At 33.1% G+C, this 20,426-nt stretch overlaps 1 protein-coding gene across 2 annotated transcripts in view; it reads right to left on the bottom strand.

The window, feature by feature from the left end:
• Window positions 1–20,426, bottom strand: part of BMP2K (BMP2 inducible kinase) — a 130,106-nt gene that overhangs the window by 63,252 nt on the left and 46,428 nt on the right. For both annotated transcript variants that reach the window (XM_037147067.2, XM_037147066.2), the window contains exons 2-6: window positions 16,942–17,060; window positions 13,265–13,370; window positions 7,300–7,442; window positions 4,482–4,603; window positions 2,172–2,253 (exon numbers count right to left, since the gene is read on the bottom strand). In XM_037147067.2, the coding sequence (XP_037002962.2) occupies window positions 2,172–2,253; window positions 4,482–4,603; window positions 7,300–7,442; window positions 13,265–13,370; window positions 16,942–17,060 (572 nt within the window). The remainder of the gene's footprint in view (window positions 1–2,171; window positions 2,254–4,481; window positions 4,604–7,299; window positions 7,443–13,264; window positions 13,371–16,941; window positions 17,061–20,426) is intronic.

Raw genomic sequence — 20,426 nt, 5'->3', positions numbered from 1 at the left:
TACAGACGGTATAAATTTTAAACTTTTCACTGAAAACGTAGTTTGTAGCCTGACACACACACTAAGTCTGGTTGAAAATGAACAACAACAACAAAAAGATTCCCTCTCCTTTTTGTTAATATATGGGGTAAAAAAAAAGAGAGTAACTTCTTTTTAAATCAACCCTTGATGATTTCAAAACGGTAGTTGAGCTACGATGTCCGCTGTTTCTTCTGCTGTTGAAATACTCTTTTAGGTAAAACAGATTTCAGCGGCAGTCACAAAATTAGGCCAGAACAAACTTCCACAGTCGCTTCCTCTAGTATTTTCATTTTATCAATTAAGAGCCAATTGAGATCCTGGCCAGGTCACTCTCCTGGTTACAGCATCATCCCAATATGCCACTCTAGGTTATGACTTTGATCTCCAGTTAGGGCACATATAAGAATCAATAAATGAAGGCATAAATCAGTAGAACAAATCAATGTCTGCCTCTCCCGACACTTCTTTCTCTCTCTCATCAATAAATTTTTTTAAAAGATCCAACTGAATTTGCTTTCTACCTTATACTATAACCCATTCAGTGAGTCAAATGTTAATGTGAAAAAAGCAAACTGAATTTGAGTTATATGAACCAGTGATCTACACTCAGCATCAAGTTAAACCAAACTTTTATTCATGGGTTGAATCAATTATGTATATGGTTAAAAATTCAACTACAACAAGATTTAAGAACCACTGTTTGGTGAAAAAATATATATTATGTAGATAAGATAAAAAGATGCTAAAGATATTTTTTCTTTTTATTACCTTGCAAGAATATCTGGATATCCCAACCCCAATAGGAAGAGGCCAGAAGAAGAAAACCAAGGAGATATTCATTTGGTTTCACACATTATGTTTGAGTACATTCTGAATATTACATTTTAAAAACAAAATAAACATGACTTTTCTTGTAAACTCTACAACTATTTCCAAAGGAATTTTTTCCACCATCCCTAACAGATTTACTAGTGGTAGATACAAGGAGAGAGCCCAATAAAACTGGAATTGATTTATAAAAAATTGTGTATTTCTTCTTACATATTTAAACCTTAGTCACCTCCATTTGATGCAATATACCTATTAGACATTTCTTCACTGCTCAGAACAGTTTTTGAACTCATTGATTTTGATGCCTTTTAGTGCTTCTGCTGTTTTTTATTTCATCTCTTCAACACTGGCAAAACATTTCCCTTTGAGGACTTTCTTCATCAGGGAAACAAAAAAAAATTTTGCTTGGGGCAAGATGGGGAGAATAGTAAGGGTGGGGCACACGAGTCATGCTGTTTTTGGTCAAACCTGCTGAACACTCAGCACAGTGTGCGCAGGTGTGCTCATAAATCACCCATCATGAAATGGGCAAATGCATTGAAAGAGTCTTCAAAAAAAAAATCACTGAAGCCAAATGCAGCCTCTCACAACAATGCCAGCTGGCACACTGATACAGATGAGTTGTTAGATACTCAATTAGTGGGGCTGGCTGTACTACAGGCAGCCCACCCTCCAGAAGATAATTCTGGCTTTTTTGGGTCCCCCTCATATTGCTAAATACTAGCTGAATTTACATTTAAAATACTTTCCTGCTAGTCTATTAAATATAGCCAAAACATAGCTTACTTATGAAACGAGTTCTAAAGAGGTATTGACATTCTAACAAAGTTTAATTATATAGAAATATTATCTATCTTCATAATTCAATCCACATGTTACATAATAAAAACACCTCAATATATACGTTAGTTGGCATGTTTATAATTAGAAAAAGTTTTAATCATGTTAACTTTCTAAAATACTCCAGAGAATTATAAGTGTAATTACTTAAGAGTTATGCCCAGTATTTCCATAAAGTGATCAATCAAAATTCCACTCAATCAAAAAATGTTAACACATTTATAATTTAAACTCTTAAAAATATCATGGCAAAAAGTTATATTATTTAGTCCTTTATTTGCTTTTTTATACCTAAGCTTGCCAGTTCAGGATTAAGAAGATAACATATTCTAGTCTTTTTCGTCTTCTGAATAGAAGTTCTACATATACCACTCTTCTACTTATTAGGAAACACCTTTTGGGGGACAGCAGGCAAATAATCAAGTGAACTCATTTGTTTAAATTTGGTTAAAGAAAATGTCAACCTTTCTTGGCCTTACCCAGATATCAGCCTTGGTGGTGATGGGTTTCCCTCCATAAAGGTTGATCATTTCAGGGGCTCTGTATGACAAAGTTGTATACCTGGCAGTAAATAAGTAAAATGGAGTGGAGATATATATATGTATATGTATATGTATATATATATATATATGTATATATGTATTTTTAAAAGACAGACACTACATTGATTCTACACAAAATACTGCAAAAAACTTTTCAATTCAATAACATTAGATAAAAATATTATTTTTAAGTCATTAAAAGCCCATCAAGAATTAAACAATACAAAGCATGTATGTACACATTTATTCAACAAGTGCAGTAGTATCTCTAATGATAAAAAAAATTACTTCTCTTTAGTATAAAAATCTTAAATAAAGACAATGTATTAGAAACATAGTTTTCCCTGAATTTCTTATTTGAAATAATATAGTTTAACTATTAAAATATCCTCATCAAAATATTTCAGTCAATTCAAAAGTAAAACTTGCATTCTTTCAAAAAATTAATTTATACGTTTATTAAGGAGTTTGTTTCTATGGACTCTAACATACTTCCTTGCTCATGGTAGTAAATCTCCTTTAGGTTTGTTTTTATAATTATTGTTTTAAAAATAAGGCAAGTGTCATCATTCTAACTACATTAATTAAGTACAATTCTAATATTCACCATCATTATAAATTACATAATTGGAATTATAAGACACTGTGAAAATTTACCAACATAAAAATCCCAAATACATTATGGACAGAGTATTTTAATGAAGCAGAGCTCAATTTCACGGTAGAAATTTACCAAAGTAAGGAAGAACTTCCTATATCATGGAATAATTTAAAATTCATTTCGAGTGTTAACATACTTTACTTTACATAAAGTATCTTAAAAGTCCACAATCTTACTTCTTCCATGACTCTGACTGGTGGGACATGCTGAATGACACTACTAGAGGAGCAACCTAAGGAGCCAGAACACGAACTGTATGCAGGCGGGACTTTTGTTCACAGCTCTCCTGCAGCACCAACAACAGTGTCTACTACACTGTAGTCCCTATGTAATAAACACCTGTTACTGAATAAATGGCTAGGCCATTAACTCTTTAATTGAGCCACAAAGCACAAGAACACCCTCATAGCCTACATTCACTACTAATGCAAAATTCTACTGAACCTTAACTATACACTTCAGATCTCTGAAACAAGATATAACACCTAGCTTGAGTATAACTTTATAGCAGGCATTATATATAACAATCCAATCATTTTTAAGAATTAGCCTCAATCCCAGGAAGCAAGTTCAATAATTTATTGTTAAGTTTTCGAGACATTTATGTTTACTAAAGCATTTGTTTTTATGGAATCTAACATAATCATCATAAGCTAAGTTCCCTGAGTAGAAATTTGTAGTCAAGAAATCCACAGTGAGACAAAAAACTGTACTTGAAAAATAACTAAATAAAATTAATTAAAAAAAAAAAAAGAAATCCACAGTGTTATAATAAATGAGCCAAAGTCTACTTGGCTCATTTCAAAATGTATCATCTCTACTTGAGCAATTTCAAAATATAAATTGCAATTCAAATAAAGAGCTCCTACAGAGTCTTAAAGAATCGAGAATTTGTGAAGTGAAGAGGACAACTTAGAAAAGGCAACTACTTAGAAATTCCTATTCTGACAGATATTTCTGCATTCTGTATCATTCTATTAAAGTAATCTAAGCTTTATAAACAGTTCCATTTTCTAAAACAGAAGAGTCACAGAAAAATCCTTACAGGTAATCTAGCAGGTAATCTTTACAGGTAACCATGGAAAGTACAAGATTTAAAAACATAAAGCAGATATGACTTATTTTTCTACCAGAGAGCTTTCTAGAACACTACTAACGTTAACACCGTTTCAGCATAGTTTTCAATGCATACAGAAATAAACTTAATATTAAATGTAATGTAAAAGTTTAAATGTTTTCAAGTAATTTTCCTAACAAGACAAATCCTCAGTATTAGTAAAAAAGAGCTTAAATAAAAAAACTCAGTAATTACTGAAAATTCCCTTTAATAATTTCACTAATTACTATAGCTTATTTAACAACTTTCTTAATAAATGTGTTTACAATGTAAATGAAAAACTTTGTAACCGTGGTAAAATGTGTTTCCTATCAAACTAGATCAGATATAAAGGAATTAATGTCTATGGCATAAAAATATTTTGAAGAAATCTATGAATGGAATATCTACAATATGTATTAGTAAAGTTGATCACAGGCCCAAGTTAACTAAAATTCCCTAAGAAAACGCAGTAAAGATGAACACTTACTTTTTAATTTCTTCTTCTACCACATTAACTCCATCTTTTTGAGGATTAAGAAATTTGTTAGTGGCACTGCCAAAATCACAAAGTACGTAGTTTCCACCATCATTCAACAAAATATTTTCCACCTTAAGAGAAGAAAACCAATTAACTGGTACTATTTTCAATATGAAAATTATCTTCTTACAACCATGACCTTACAAACACTGAAGGATTTGTGACACATATATATACAAATATACATGTCATATACATACTTGTATACATGGTACCTCAAATTAGGAGGAAGGTCAAATGAACCAAATAAAAAACATACTCTATTATCTCTACTGCTTCTCTAAGGACACAGAAGTGTTTCTCTAATCCCAAGATCATCTGTGTAGGGAACAAAAACCCCTAAATCCTCTCTGAAAGTGCTTCAGGGAAAGAAAAGAACTTGCAGCAGTCAGAATCTATACTGTACCTCCATTTGTCCCCATTTCTGACACTTCATTTTATCTGTAGGCAAGCAATAACAAAAACCATTAAAATTCGACTTCTGACTCCTAATACCATTTTTATCTAAAATACTGCACTAAAAAAGACTTGACTTAATGTCTCAACTTGGAGATTAGAGTTGTAGTCACTTCAGTAAACAAATTCATGCAGCTTCTAGAACAAGAGAGTATGTATTCAGAGCCCAGCTCTGCTACTCACTAGCATGCATACCTCTGGATAATCTACTTAACCACTCTGTGCTTTAGTTTCCAAATCTACAAAATGGGGAAGGTAGCATCTATTACTGTAAAAATTAAATTAACTAAAACACGTAGAGTGCTTACTTAGAACAGTGCCTGGAATAAGGTAAGCACTCAATAAACGATACTATTTTTATTACATTTTTCCACAATATTTTTATTTTTATAACACAGTCTTGGACAGTAATTCAATTGCTCTCAACTTTATCAAAATACTTACATTACTGTTCATCATTTTTCCCCTAGATTTCATATTAGTCTACCACATAAAAGATTTATACAAAATAAAGATTTGTACAAGAAATCTGAAACAATTTTGCTTAAATTTACACACAAAAAAGCAATAAGCATATGTAATATGGCCTGTACAAAATTATGCAGTTCTATGTCTTTTCTGGTTTTAAATTATTAAGCCTCACCTGAAAATATCTGTATGAAAAAAGTTAATTATTTGCCCTGGCTGGTGTGTCTCAGTGGATTGAGTGATGGCCTGTGAATCAAAGCATTACCAGTTCGATTCCCAGTCAGGGCACATGCCTGGGTTGTGGGCCAGGTCTCCAGTAGGGGGCGAGTGAGAGGCAACCATACCTTCATGTTTCTCTCCCTCTCTTTCTCCCTCCCTTACCCTCTGTCTAAAAATAAATAAATAAAATGTTAAGAAAAAAATAGTTGATGATTTTTAGAAAATTTTAATAATCTAAAAAAAAATCATGCCAAATTATTAGGGAAAAGTAAAAGCCGCATATTCAAAATAACTAAAATAAACTATATAGTTGCCCAAATTAAGGGACGAAGGTCTGCAGTGATGCATTTCAACCCTGTCTTCACTTGTATCCTTTTACCACAGGTTCCCTGAATGACGTTTTCATGGTTACAACCTACATTCTAAATAAGATCTTCTATTCTCTTGTATCTTAAAGAGTGTTTTATTATTACCTTTCATAAATTTTGTGTAACCAGTCAGAATTAGGATTTTCATTCATTCATTACATATTAATTATTGAAAACACACTATGTACCAGGCACTGTTCTAAATGCTTGAATACATTGCACAAAAAAGAAAAATCCTTGTACACATGGAGCTTATATTTTAGTGGAAGAGGAAAGAAAATAAACAGTAGGCCTAATACTTAAGCAAATTATATAGTATCTTAGACAATGACAAGTGATAATAAAAGGTAGAGCAAGTGGGAAAGAAGAGTGTTAGGTTGCAACTATAAACGAGGCAGTACAAGATAGAACTCACTAAGAAGGTGAAATCTCCATAAACTTGAAGCAGGGAAAGGGTAGTATTTGTGGGTATCAAAGACGACACCTATAGTTTTGTTATTGTTATTATTTTAATCCTTACTCGAGGAGATATGTTTATTCATTTTAGAGAGAGAAAGGAAGGGAGAAGGGGAGAGAGAGACATGGGTCAGCTGTACCCCGACCGGGGATCAAGCCCACAACCCTTGCTGCATAGGACAATGCTCCAACAAACTGAGCCACCCAGCTAGGGCGATACCTATAGTTTTACAGGATATATGTACTGATATCTCTAGCAATATGACAATGCACAGGACAATGCTCCAACAAACTGAGCCACCCAGCTAGGGCGACACCTATAGTTTTACAGGATATATGTACTGATATCTCTAGCAATATGACAATGCACAGGACAATGCTCCAACAAACTGAGCCACCCAGCTAGGGCGACACCTATAGTTTTACAGGATATATGTACTGATATCTCTAGCAATATGACAATGCACAGGACAATGCTCCAACAAACTGAGCCACCCAGCTAGGGCGACACCTATAGTTTTACGGGATATGTGTACTGATATCTCTAGCAATATGACACCAGGAATGTTTAATCCCTTTGGAGGACTTCAGAGTGCACTAACAGGTAACATAAAGTGATCTTAAAGATAATCACCACCAAATTCTACAGCCAGTCATTAGATGGCCTCAGGAAATGTGGCAGGAAACATGGACCAATGTCAGTGCTGGTGATAAAAACTGGTTTAGATGAAAATAGCCAAAGAAAATTTTAACTTGAAAGTAAAAAATGCATTAATCCATAAGCAGTCTAAAGTTCGTACCTTCAGGTCCCGATGAATTATTGGAGTCTGACACTGATGTAACCTTGCAACAGCTTCACAGGTATCGCAGAATATCTGTAACACTTCCGGTTCCGTAAAACCTGTCTGCAGCTTCTTATTCATCTGATTCACTACTTGCCCAGCTAACCGAAAAAGTAGTTTTGAGAGGACATATTTTTAATAAATGCAGTCTATCACAAAAAAATTCAGAAATGCATTATGGTCTCAGGTACTGGGAAATTGGCTTTTTCATAATTCCCCTAATAAGGATTCTTATTATACCATTAAGTACTGATTCAATGAAATACATTTTTTCACATTTTTCATTTTAACATGAGAAGATCTTAGATAGATGATGTCTTGCTAAGGCTATTGCTTTTTTTTTTTAACATTTTTAACATCTATGAAATCAGGGGAGTGTACATTATTGACAGCATCATGGGGCTTTTAAATGTCTATTCCACTCTGTGCTAGTCATTGGGTAAACAATGATAAGCCCCCAAAAAGTTTCTATTATCATAGAATTTATAGTCTAAACGCAGAGATAAACATTAAACAAACTCACAAACAAAACATCATAATTATGCACAGTGAGAATAATAGGAGAGAAACCTGTATTTAAATTGGTGAAGGAAGGGGAAGAGAGGGTATCAGATAAGACCTAAGGAAGTGATATTTATGTTGAGAACTAAGAAGGCAGGGGTTAACCAGGAAGAGATTTGGAACAAGAGCAAGATAGTCATAGGAGGCGGCAATTACAAAAGCACCCCGTTGGGAAGGAGCTTAATGATTTCCAATAGCTTAAAGAAAGCCAATGTATATGTGGTCTAGAAAGCAGAGAAGAGAGTAAGGTGAGATGACTATGACAAGGCAGATAGCAATCAGAAATACTTAACACCGTAACTTAAGAACCAAGGAAACACAGAACATGACTTTTCAAACATTTTCCTGGATTGGGGGAAAAGGCAATCACAAGAGTGGAAATGGAGAGATGGGTCAAGGACCTAATACTCTAAACCAGGTAAGGGATACTAAAATCAAATAGCCACACAAGAGCCCTGAGAGACAGTGTAATGATGGAAATTGTTAATTATTCAAAAGTTAACAATTGTTGTATTTTAAGAATGCAAGTAAATATGTGGCTCTTTCAGAAACCATTCTAATAAAAATCAATTTCAGGAATTTAAAAAGGCAAGATAATACTAACTTGAAACCTTCTTTTAAACAGGGTTGAACAAAATAAATGTTTGCTACTTTGAAATCCGTCAGAATGTGCATGCACACCTGTTTCTTTTATCACTGTCTAAACAGCATTCTCGTGTATTTTCTGAAACGGTTGGGTTTTTTTCTTAGAATTTTAGAGCAAAAAGAACATGGATTTTCACCTATCAATCTCCAGCTCTCAGAAAACTCAGGTCTACTTGGCTGTAATTTGTTCAAAGCATCTCTGAAGAGTAAGGCACCTGACCAGGCAAGCAGTTTCTTTCATCCTCTTTGTCAGACATCCTGACTTTGACCCCAAATTAAACAAGATGAAAAATGTTTTCTTGGTATTCATTTACATTCTTGGAATACCATTTCAAAGCTAAAGAAATCAAAACCTTAAACTCATTCCACCTATTCTAAAGGTTCGATATTGTAGTTAGTAGAATAAATTTTAAACAAATGTTAACCCTCTTGCTTCCATTCAGAGATCTTTGAGTTGGAAACCTTGGATGAAAAAATTCAGGTCCCCCCCAAAAGCTAAAAGCAGTATTTGAGCTGCATTTCAAATGTAGACACACACACACACAAAATTTTATTATTCAAAATCGAGCTCTTCTAAAATTACATTAAAGTAAGGTTATTCTAATGAAAACATTAAGAAATATATATTGAAGGTCTTTTAAAACAAGATACATATAGCTCTCAAATCTTCACATATTTTTCAAACAGATATCATTTCCTAAACAAAAGCTTTTATTCTCTGCCAATTTCATCACTAAAAAAGTCAACATTTTCCTAACCTCTTACAGTGGTCATCCAACAACCTTCTATGTCATTATACAACAGAATAAGACCGAAGTGGCAGGCCTTAAGACCCTCACATGCTCCACTGCCCTCTCATGTTCCTACCATGTCCATGTGAAACAGCTTGCTAGTGCCCCGAAGAGGGCAAGGAATGTGTGAAACCAGTTCCAGCAAACCCACCGGCACATGAGCAAGCCTAGCCAAAATGAATGACGTCACCCCAACAAGTTCAATATAGAACAGCTGACCCACTGATGCACAAGCAATAATACCTGTTATGTTATGCTACTGAGTTTTATAATGTTTTATTATCAAGCAAAAGCTAACAGATATATTATTCATAAGAATTTCTGTAGAACACCTCCTACAAATAAAAGCTCTTTTCATAAAATACAAATATATTCCAAATACCAACTATGATTCCTGAAAGTTTGGTACCTAAAGCACATAATCTCTCTTTAACCTATACCTCAGAACATTAGCAAATTAGGCAGTGCCACACCATGAGCCTGCAGATACCTAACATTAGACAAAAAATGATTGTAAACATCTGATACCTGAAACCATGGTGAGGTAGAAGGTATTTAACACATTCTTCTACTTTCTATACAGTTTTATCTCTACATAATCAAAACCAATGTACTTGAACTATATACACATAAAACCGATTCCCTCACTGAAGTACTTTCATTCTTCAACAATTTTATGTAAAACAATTAGCTTTAATAGAGGAAGTAAGGGAAGAGCATTAATTTGCCCATTCCCTACCCCTCCAACCCACTGGAAACTTATCTTACTGATTCATCTGAGAAAAGGAACTGATGAGCATGCTCTATTCAGATCCTTTGGATTCCTTCTTTTAATATCTAATTGTCCACTTGGGCACATTCTGATCTGTAGTGCATACAATAAGTTTATCTGGTAAAACATTAAAAATAAAAGTTCTAACACAATGGAGAGGGCATTATAGCAAACAGAAAAAATTACAGAAACAAACAAATGCAAGAAACAGAATAAAAATCTTTTTAGAAGCTGCAACTAATCAGTAGAAAACAAAATACTTGCACCTAAAACAAGAGCAAGTTGTATTTTAACAAAGAACAACATGAAGAGAACAAGAAAGAGTTCCTGAAAATTAAAAATAACAGAACAGAAATACAAATTACTACAGGGGGGTTGAAGGATAAATGTAAGGAATGCTCCCAACACAATTAAAATAAGAAGAAAAAAAAGAAAAAGAAAGAAAAGTGGAAGAGCAATCAATCCAGGAACCTAATATCCTAAAAATTACAAGTCCAAAAAGAGAGAATGGATAAAATGAAAGAGAAAAACTAAGTACCCAGGAAAAGAAAAAAAACTTTCTTTGGTACTTGGTTGTGGGTGAAACCAAAATCACCCACAACCAAGACACATATAACTTAAAGTTTTAGAATGCTGGAGATAAAGGAAAAGATTCAAGAAGTGTCCATGGGAAAAAAAAATAGGTCACACAAAAAAAAGAGGAACCATAGTGCATCCAACTTATAGGGAAAAAATGAAGTAAGGCTTTCAAAATTACAGATCAAAATTATATGTAATCTACAACTCTTTATCCAGCCAAATTAACAAATATAGACATAGAATAAAATTATTTTTATATATGAAAGGTTTCAAAAATGTTTTTCCCCATAAACCCATTATCAGAAAGCTACCAAAAAATGTACTTTGTCAAGGTAGTTATAAAAACAAGTGGGAGGCATCAGTGAAAGGGAGTCTAAGACAAGAGGAAGACAAAGGGAATTCCCAAAATGACAGCTAAACTCTGTTCAAAATTAAACACAGTTAAGCCTCCCAAAAGGATGTTCCTAAGGAAAGAAAAAATGAAACTGATACAATGTTAAAATATTTAAACACATTGCATAAAAATTTACATTGGAGAATGTGGGGAATATACTAATATGTATAAAGAAAATTAAGCAAGTGAAAATTGATATAATTATTAACTCTAAGATAAATAAAAAGAAAATACAATTAGATTATTAAATGTCATAGTTTAATGGCAAATAAAGTAATTTAAATACTGGTTATTAATTCAATCTAAAAAATGAGACTACTACAGTGACAGTAAAATGCTCATCTTTTCTAGAGATACTATCTAAAACATGAAAACAGAAAATGAGCATTATGAAACTTTCAAAAGCCCAGAATCACATATTTCCCCTGACTTTTTAAGTTCCTTCTTTTTCTTTCATACTCTAAAGATCTCACTAAAACTACCAATTCTCTACATGATGCAGTATAGAAATACAGAAGTAAGTATGAGAAGAAATATCTCAAGGATTATGATATGATTTAGCCATAGCTTAACAGATCTGACTTTTTAAAATACATAAATAACTTTGATCAAAATAAAAATTTCATGTAAAACAAAGCTTGTTGATTCAAACCAGATTTTTAGAACTGTTAATTTTTAAAAGCAAAAGAATGCTTTCCTTAAAACAAATTGTCCCCTAAAAACGGAAGTTCATTTGGCTTCCCTTTTAAAACATCTTCTGGATAACAATTAATTAAACTCATCCAGCATTATAATTATGCCCAATTTAATTATATTTAATCCAGCTAAGAATCAGAACAAAAAATACTAGAATTCAGAAAAGTTAGGTAGAGAAAATCCATGTCTTCTCCTTGTCACAATGCTTTACAGGAGAGATATGAATAAGAGAAAACATCTAACTTCTTACACTGTATGAGGCAATAAGCTATACAATGCAACAGACATTATAATATTAACTCATTTAGTTCCCTCTGTCCTCCTTCCTTACAAGACTGAAGTAAGAAAGACCGTATTTTCCCCATCACCACTACCATCATCTTTCTCCTCCAACCTTCAGGAAATGACAAGAGTCTCTGGTATCACAAATAATAATGATAACTGTCTTAAGAGAATCCAAACATAAACCAGGACTCCCTAGAGCCCAAATTGCCAGATACAGTCTGAATTTTTTAAGTTCGCAAGAAAGAGTTTAATTGCCCCCTTCACACATTCAAGTAAAAAAATTTCAGGGAATTTTTTTAAGTTAACATTATTTTTCAGGATATATAAATAATTATTTATTTTAAGGGGGGTGGAAATGGGAGGGAGGTGGGGAGCAAGGGGTGGGGGAGGCTGGGATGGGAGAAATAGACAAAAAAAGTGTACTTGAAAAATAACTAAATAAAATTAAAAAATATATATATATACCACAGTAGATCCTAATAAAATGTGGTTTTCTATCTTCTGATATTTACAAAAGAACTCCAAAATACAAAATAATACAAGTTTATAAAAATTATAGATCAAAATATATCCTCCAAATTTATTATATTTAATATGTTGAAAGGTAACATGGTAGACTAATAGAAAAAATACCTTCTAACACTAATATTGATATATTATGCTCTTCTTGATTGGATTCTAAAAGAACTGGATTGGAAGCATGAAGTGCAAGTGCTCTTTACCTGCTTAGATTTCCTGTTTTAAATCCAACAGCATTTTTCCTTGTCATTTACCTAATTGTATTATCCCTACAGCAACTATGACTAGGTTTAAAATTATTTTTTAACAACTTGGGTTTTGTTGTTTTTTTTTTTAAAGATCTTATTTACTTATTTTTAGAGAGTGGGGAAGGGAGGGAGAAAGAGAATAAGAGAAACATCGATTGGTTACATCTTGCACACTGCCAATCAGTGACCTGGCCCACAACCCAGGCATGTGTCCTGACCAGGAACTGAACTGGTGACCTTCTGGTCTCCAGGAAAATACCCAATCCACTGAGTCACACCAGTCAGGGCAGTTTTAAATAATTTTAACAGCGTGCCTTAATTACACAGATCATTGAAGCTGAGACTGCAATAACTGTCTATAATAAGGTGACACCTAGTAACCCATTTTAAATCTATTATTTTTTAGTATAAAACAAATGCAGAAAAAACTTACCTCGACAATATTCCATTAGGATAAGCACTTCCCATACATTATCACTAATTGAATTAACAGCACAGTCCAGATAGCCCACAATATTTTTGTGTCCAGATAGCTCTTTCTATAAAAAAGAAACAAAATTTTAAGAATCAGAAAAGTACACATTTTAAAGCTCTATCATTACTAATGGTTTGAAGTCTAAATTAATTTTTTTATGAAATTTCAAAAATTAAAACTCAGGCATGAGTATAGAATTGGACATATTTCAAAAAGGTTTTTCCAGTTCCAATGGAAAGTACTTAACATTTGACTGTCATTTTCTGACAAGCAAATTATTCAGTGAATACTTATTTTTAAATTCAACAACAACAAAAAAAGATGGTTCACTCAAAAGTAATAGTCTCCAAAAGTGAGTGTGCAAGACAGCCCTTACGAACTCCAGGACAAAATATTTACTATAGAATATCAGAATTTTTACTATATTTACTTTTATATTAAAAAATATAAGCTTTAATACAGGGGCTGGCAAAAGTAGGTTTACAGTTGTGAGTATAGGAAACACAGAGTTAATTCTTGTATTATTATTTATTAATTATTGTATTTTTCATACAAACTGTAATCCTACTTTTGCCAACCCTTGTATTTATGAAATAACAACTACATTCATTTGCTTGTCTTGCATACAATATACTGCAGTTAACATGTACCTAGTTAAGTGGATTTTTAAATGTATGTACTGTTAATAATATAAAAAATAAACAAGTATTCTAAAAAGATTTCTGTAAAGAAACTATAAAGATAATGCTAATAATACAAGTAATAGGAAATAATGAGAAAATGACAAATCTCACACTTGCGGCTCACAGTAAGAGATAACCTTCAGCACAGATTACTGAGGTTTAAAATAATCATGATCTAATGAGGTTTATGTAAAAATTAAAAAACAATTATCAAGAATACTATTTTAAATAAATTTACATCCACTATCACTAATAAACCTAATTTTATCTGTGTAATATAACTCGAAATTTTGCAGTGGCAGCTGAACATGTCATTAATTCATAAATAAATGTACATAATGGGAGATAGGTTGTCAAAAAAAGCTGGAGGACCACTCCTCTCAAGAGCTGATCTCCCTAAAATAACTTGTTCAAAAGCCTAAGATTTGAGCGTTACTACTGTTGATAATGACTATTACAGGGAACCCCCGCAAAAGGCTAAACTTACAAAAAATTGTATATTGATTCCTCCATGTTTAAACTTCAGTCACCTTCTAAAAACTCTCCATTTGATGCAATATACCTATCGAAACATTTTTTTCCAGTGCTCAAAACAGTCTTTGAACTCATCAATTTGAATACATTTTAGTGCTTCTATTGGTTTTTGTTTCATCTCTTTCTTCCACTTCAGCAAAATGTTTTCATTTGAGGACTTTTTTTCATCAAGGGAGGGATCAGGTGAATAGGGAGGGTATAGGGCACAGGGGTCATGCCATTTTTTATTAAAAACTGCTGAATACTCAGTACAGTCTGGGCAGGTGCACCTGTGAATCATCCATCATGAAATGGGCAAAAGCATTGAAAGAGTATTCAAAAACAATTCACTGAAGCCGAACACAGCCTCTCCCAACAACTCTAGCTGGTATACTGATACGGTTGGGTTCCTAGAATCTACTCACGTACCCAGGGAAGCCTGTACTAAAAGGAGCCCATCCTCCAGAAGATAAAAAGATAATTCCAGTTTCTCTGGCCCCCCTCCTTGTATTTTATGTCTCTAAATTATACACATTCTCCTAACGGAAGAATTATGGCACAAAAATATTATATCTGGTCTCAAGTTAGAGAACTTGGCCTAAGGTTCCCCAGTTATCTTGGGGTAAATCTTTTTACTCTTTATGTTTATAGCCTTACCTTAAAAAAAATAAATTTCAAATCTAAGGAATATGGACAACTAAAGCAGAATTCAGATAAGCCAGACTGTATAAAGGTGCCCATATTCAAACGAAGGGGTCAAAATAGGTGTGATAATAAAGATGTCGATAAAAAATAAGAAATCCCCTTCTTAGCAGTTGGTTAAGTAGAACAGACAGTAATAACAAATATGGGAAACTGAGGATATGGAAAAACTGTAACATTTATATATAAATGTCTAACCATTATTGCTATACATCTAAAATAATACAATATAGAATGTTAAATATAACTGAAAACTGAAAATGAATTGTTTAAAAACTGGAAAATTCATACTTGGTGGTATGAATATAAAATGATTCAGCCGCTGTGGAAAACAGTGTAATGGTTCCTTAAAAAGTTAAACACAAAATTATCATGACTCAGCAATTCCACTCCCAGACATATACCCAACAGAACTAAAACCAGGTACTCAAAGAAAAATGTGTAACACATACATTCATAGCAGCACTATTCACAACAGCCAAAAGGTAGAAAGAGCCCAAATGTTCATCAGTGTTTTTTTAAAAAGTCCAACAACAGATAAACAAATGTGATATACATATATACAGTGGAATATTATTCAGCCATAAAAATGAAGTACATATTACAGTGTCAGTAAACCTCAAAAACATGCTTAGTGAAAGAAGCCAGACAGAAAAGGTCACACAAGGACATGACTCCATTTATATGAATCATTCAAAACAGATAATTCCACAGAGACATAAGGTAGACAGGTGGCTGTGAACAGCTAAATCAAGAGGGGAATGGAATGCGACTGCCTAATGGGAAAAGGGTTTTCTTTTGAAGTGATGAAAAGATTTTAGAACTAGACTGAGGTGGTAGTTGCATAAACATTGTGAATACATTAAATGTCACTGAACTGTTCACCTTAAATGGTTATATTATTGACTGTACCTCAATAAAAAATTTTAAATGTATATGTATATATTAGATCTTGATACACAGTTGATGTAGAGGAAAAAGAGAACAGACAAAAGAGGAGAGGAAGAGTGGCACAAAATTAACAAGAAGCCATCTGGAGCATTGAGAATAAGCAACCCTAGAAAAAAGGGAATCTTCACTTTGTAACTTTATTTTTTTTTTTTTACTGTTTAGTTAACTGAGTTACTGAAATTTTCTTCAATGGCCTATGAAAACATTTTTACATTTCCTAATATGTATTTATTTATTTTTAAAGATTTCATTTCTTTCTTTTGAGAGAGATGAAAAGGGGGGGAGAAAGAGAGAAACATCAATCCGTTGCATCTCACATGCCCCCAACTAGGGACCTGGCCCACAACCCAGGCATGTGCACTAACAGAAAAATCAAACCAGCGACCTTTTGGTTTACAGGTGGGCACTCAATCCACTGAGCCACACCAGCCAGGGGCTAATATTTAAAAAGAATTTTTCTTTTGCTGAAGGATACTTTACATATTGCAGAGTACACCAAATAAACTGAACAACTTTGTAGCATGATTTTAAAAATAAAAAGCAAAACTAAATCTTGTCTGTGACTACAACCACATACAATGATTATACTCAACACTCATGTGAGCGGTAAACATTAAACTCAGGACAGTGGTTTCTTTTTAGATAATTTTCCAAGTTAATTTAATGATGTCCAATGGCTTTCACAGATGTGCATAAAGCAATGAGCAGCATGCTTAAAACCATGCCATAATGCAAAACCAAAGAAAAACACACCAATTTTTTAAACATAATTATGCTTTCACTTACCATAATTTTAATTTCTCTTTTACAAATGCTGAGGTCTGGCAAGTTATTGACATACATTCGCTTCAATGCATGGCGGGATCCACCATGAGTCCGCACCAGGAAAACTGTGGAAAATCCACCTAGAAGGACAAGTAGCAATTAATTAAAAAGAATCAGCCACTACTGCCAAAATCATGTATTGGGTATAAGGTTGATTGTTCTCAACTAATGTCTCAATTTGATTGCTATCAACTTCAACTGGTCTCCCTGACCATGGATCATCGTCCAGCAGCAAGAAATCTTCAGCATGAAACTCCACAAACCACTTTTGACACATTCAATAAGTCACAGCACCTTCTCCACACACTGCACACATCTTTTTTTTTTTTTGCATTTTTACCTTTCTTGAAATAATAAAGCATAATATGCCAAAAATGTGTATTTTCTCCCAGCTTCAATATTAAAATGGCTATATAAAAACTCAGATTTTGTTAAGCTTCTTTAAAAATGCATGCTAATTTGACAACTGTCACAATACAAATCTAACAACATTGTTTTGAATGCAGTAAAAGACAACTAAGCTCTGCTAGAGCCGCCTTACAGAAAAAAACAAAAGAACTTTTTAGCCAAGGCAGTAATCGCAATGAAGAGCATAATCTCAAAGGAAAATCAACTGAGTGTACCCAACATAAAAATAAGAACATTCAGCAACTAATAGATTAGACCTAAACCCATAACACTGGCTTCCTATGCCATCATGAAGTAGCACTTAGAGGATAACATGCTTCTCAAATGAATATGCATGTGTGCTAAAGGTTAAAATACTGCATTTTCACTTTGCATGTGAATACCTTTTACGTGGTATGTGGAAAATGTCACATATAAATTAATATTATAGTTTGGCATATACTAATGATTGCATACCCATCAGCCTCTGCCTTTCCTGTGAGACAAAATACTAATGTTTAAGATGAGAGATATCAATGAAATTTATTGGGTGGGTCCAGTTTCAGGGGATGAGCCGATATTGTTCTGAAGTGATAATGGGAATCCTATTTCCTCTTGTCAGTAACTAACTTAGGATTGGTTATGGAACTGGTTTTACTTAATGGGAGATAAGAGAAAGTGTGCTGAGGGTTGTAAGGAAAGATTTTCTACCCAGAAAAAAGGAGAGACTATGAAAAAGGTCCTACTCATCCTTCCAGTTTTGGGATTTTATTACATAAGAATATGATGTTTAGACCTATTGCAGCTATCTGTGGTCATGATGGGGAAAAGAGAATCAGAGGAAAATACTGTCCAAATAGAATACTGAATTAGAGAACTGTAGAGCCACCTCCTTCCAGAACTCTTATATGAGAGAATAAATGTCCTCATTAGTCATTTACATCACAGTTATTCAGACAATCTGTTAACTTACATGACAAAAGTATTGTATCTGAAATACACAGCTAAGTATTCTAAAGAACAATTACTTCTGACACATTTAAACAAAGATTTCCACCTGAAGTTTTAAAAACTCATCTTGGAACAGAATATCTATACCTTAATTAGAGTTTAAAACAGAAAGTAATGTGTATCACTTTTATCACTTTGATAGCCCTTACAAAGAAGCAGCCTGAGCAATGCTAAGTCAAAGCAGTCAAAGGAAAAGTTTACTACTGGGTATAAACAATGGAGAAAGAAGAACTCTGAACACACTCCTGAGTCAGAAGAAAATCATTCAAGATCCACCTAATTTTCCAATTGCAGTTATAAGAAACTACACATTTACCACTTTACAGATTTGATTTCCATGATAATGTAGAAGAAATCAAATCGACCAGGAAAGACAAAGATGTTTGGGCAATGTACTTTATGTAAAAACTTTAACAAGGCAGGGCATTTCTTTTAAAAGAAGTTCACTTAGCATTAATTTCATATTCATACATTAACATATTAGAGGCACTAATAAAGTGTTAAACTACCAAAACTTTGATTAAAAGTTTTAAGGAAAATGCTGGAAGTTAGAATATATCTAGATATGGAGATAGTATAAATATAGGTCAAGATAAATAGCAAGTAAATAGCATTTGTTCTGAAACATTTATCTAGAGATTCCCGTAGAACAATGAATGCTTCCCAATCTCAACTGTGCATCAGAATTGCCTGGTGAGCTGGTGTGTGTATGTGTGAGAATTTGTCTTAAATAGTTTCTAGGTTCTGACTCCAAGTGTGAATCAAAAAGTCTCAGAAAAACCCTAGTGTACATACAGGGTCTGGCAGAAGTAATGCCTGCTTGAGTGTGGTTGGTAGGATAATAATATGAGTGTAATAATTTAGTTTTAATTTCAATATTTCACTTAAAATGTCATAAGGTATGCTTGAGTGTGATACTGTTGTTACAAAATCACGTTTATAATTTTGTAGTAAGATTTTATAATAACAAAGGGGTATTATTTGTGCCAGACCCTAATATACATAATTCTAAAACCCCACTACTCATTATATTATTCTACTTTTGTATATGTTCTTATAAATATATAATAATATAAATTCATTATGAAGTTGGCGGGGGGTTCCCAGGATGGTTCTGATGCACAATCAAGTTGTGTAGCCACTGAATCAGAGTAAAAGCTCCTAGAGAAACCATAGATCCTATTATGGACTTGCAATCACCCACCAAAGTACAGTTTTATCCCTGTGAATTACAAAACTAAGGAAAAATATTCACTAAGTCTTCTAACTTAAAAAACTCATTTCTAAAATTTCAAGTTTTCCAATTCCACTAATGATAAATTAGACACAGAGCTGGCCTGATGTTAAGTATTATACATAGAGATAATATGTCCCTCAACGTGATTTATACCTAAACACTGTAAATAATGGTCATTGATGGTGCCTGCTTTGAGAATGAAATGGCATAATTTGGTTCTCCAAACACTGTGCTTTCCAGAATTTTCTGGTGAAGTATTAGTTACCTAATATTATTTCTCTCTGAAGAACACATTTAGTGGGAGGTAACTAGTTAAGACATTTTAGTAATCCGAGATAAAATCATCAATTGCTGGCTACCAATCCATATCTCCCAAATTCTTCATCACATACTTTTTCCCACAAAAGTCTTTCATGAGCAACCCAGTGCATGCCCATCACTTCCTCAGGTATCCATATTTAGTTTTGACTATATTATCACGTACTTCAATTCTCAACTCATTTCTTATATATATATCAAGACTACTGGCAGTAACCATAAATTCCATTTATTATTTATTTCTATGTCCAATTCAATATATAGTTCAAGTCCAATTCAATGGTAAATTTATAATTCCAAATATGAGATTATAAAAGTATTTATAAAGCATTCTAAATATTTTCAAAATCCCTTAAAAGTAAAAGAAATAGGGATAGATATTGGTCTGACAGAATAAGAAGAAAAATAAATGTATATGTATAAAAGTTAGTATGAAAAGAAAAATAATTGGTAACTTTTATAATCTGTAAATCATAAACTACAGGCCTTCCCT

This window comes from Artibeus jamaicensis, unplaced genomic scaffold (genome assembly GCF_021234435.1).
Source record: "Artibeus jamaicensis isolate MK-2021 breed Jamaican fruit bat unplaced genomic scaffold, CSHL_Jam_final scaffold_1031, whole genome shotgun sequence".
Lineage (NCBI taxonomy): Eukaryota > Metazoa > Chordata > Mammalia > Chiroptera > Phyllostomidae > Artibeus > Artibeus jamaicensis.
This window is presented reverse-complemented; position numbering and strand designations above follow the sequence as displayed.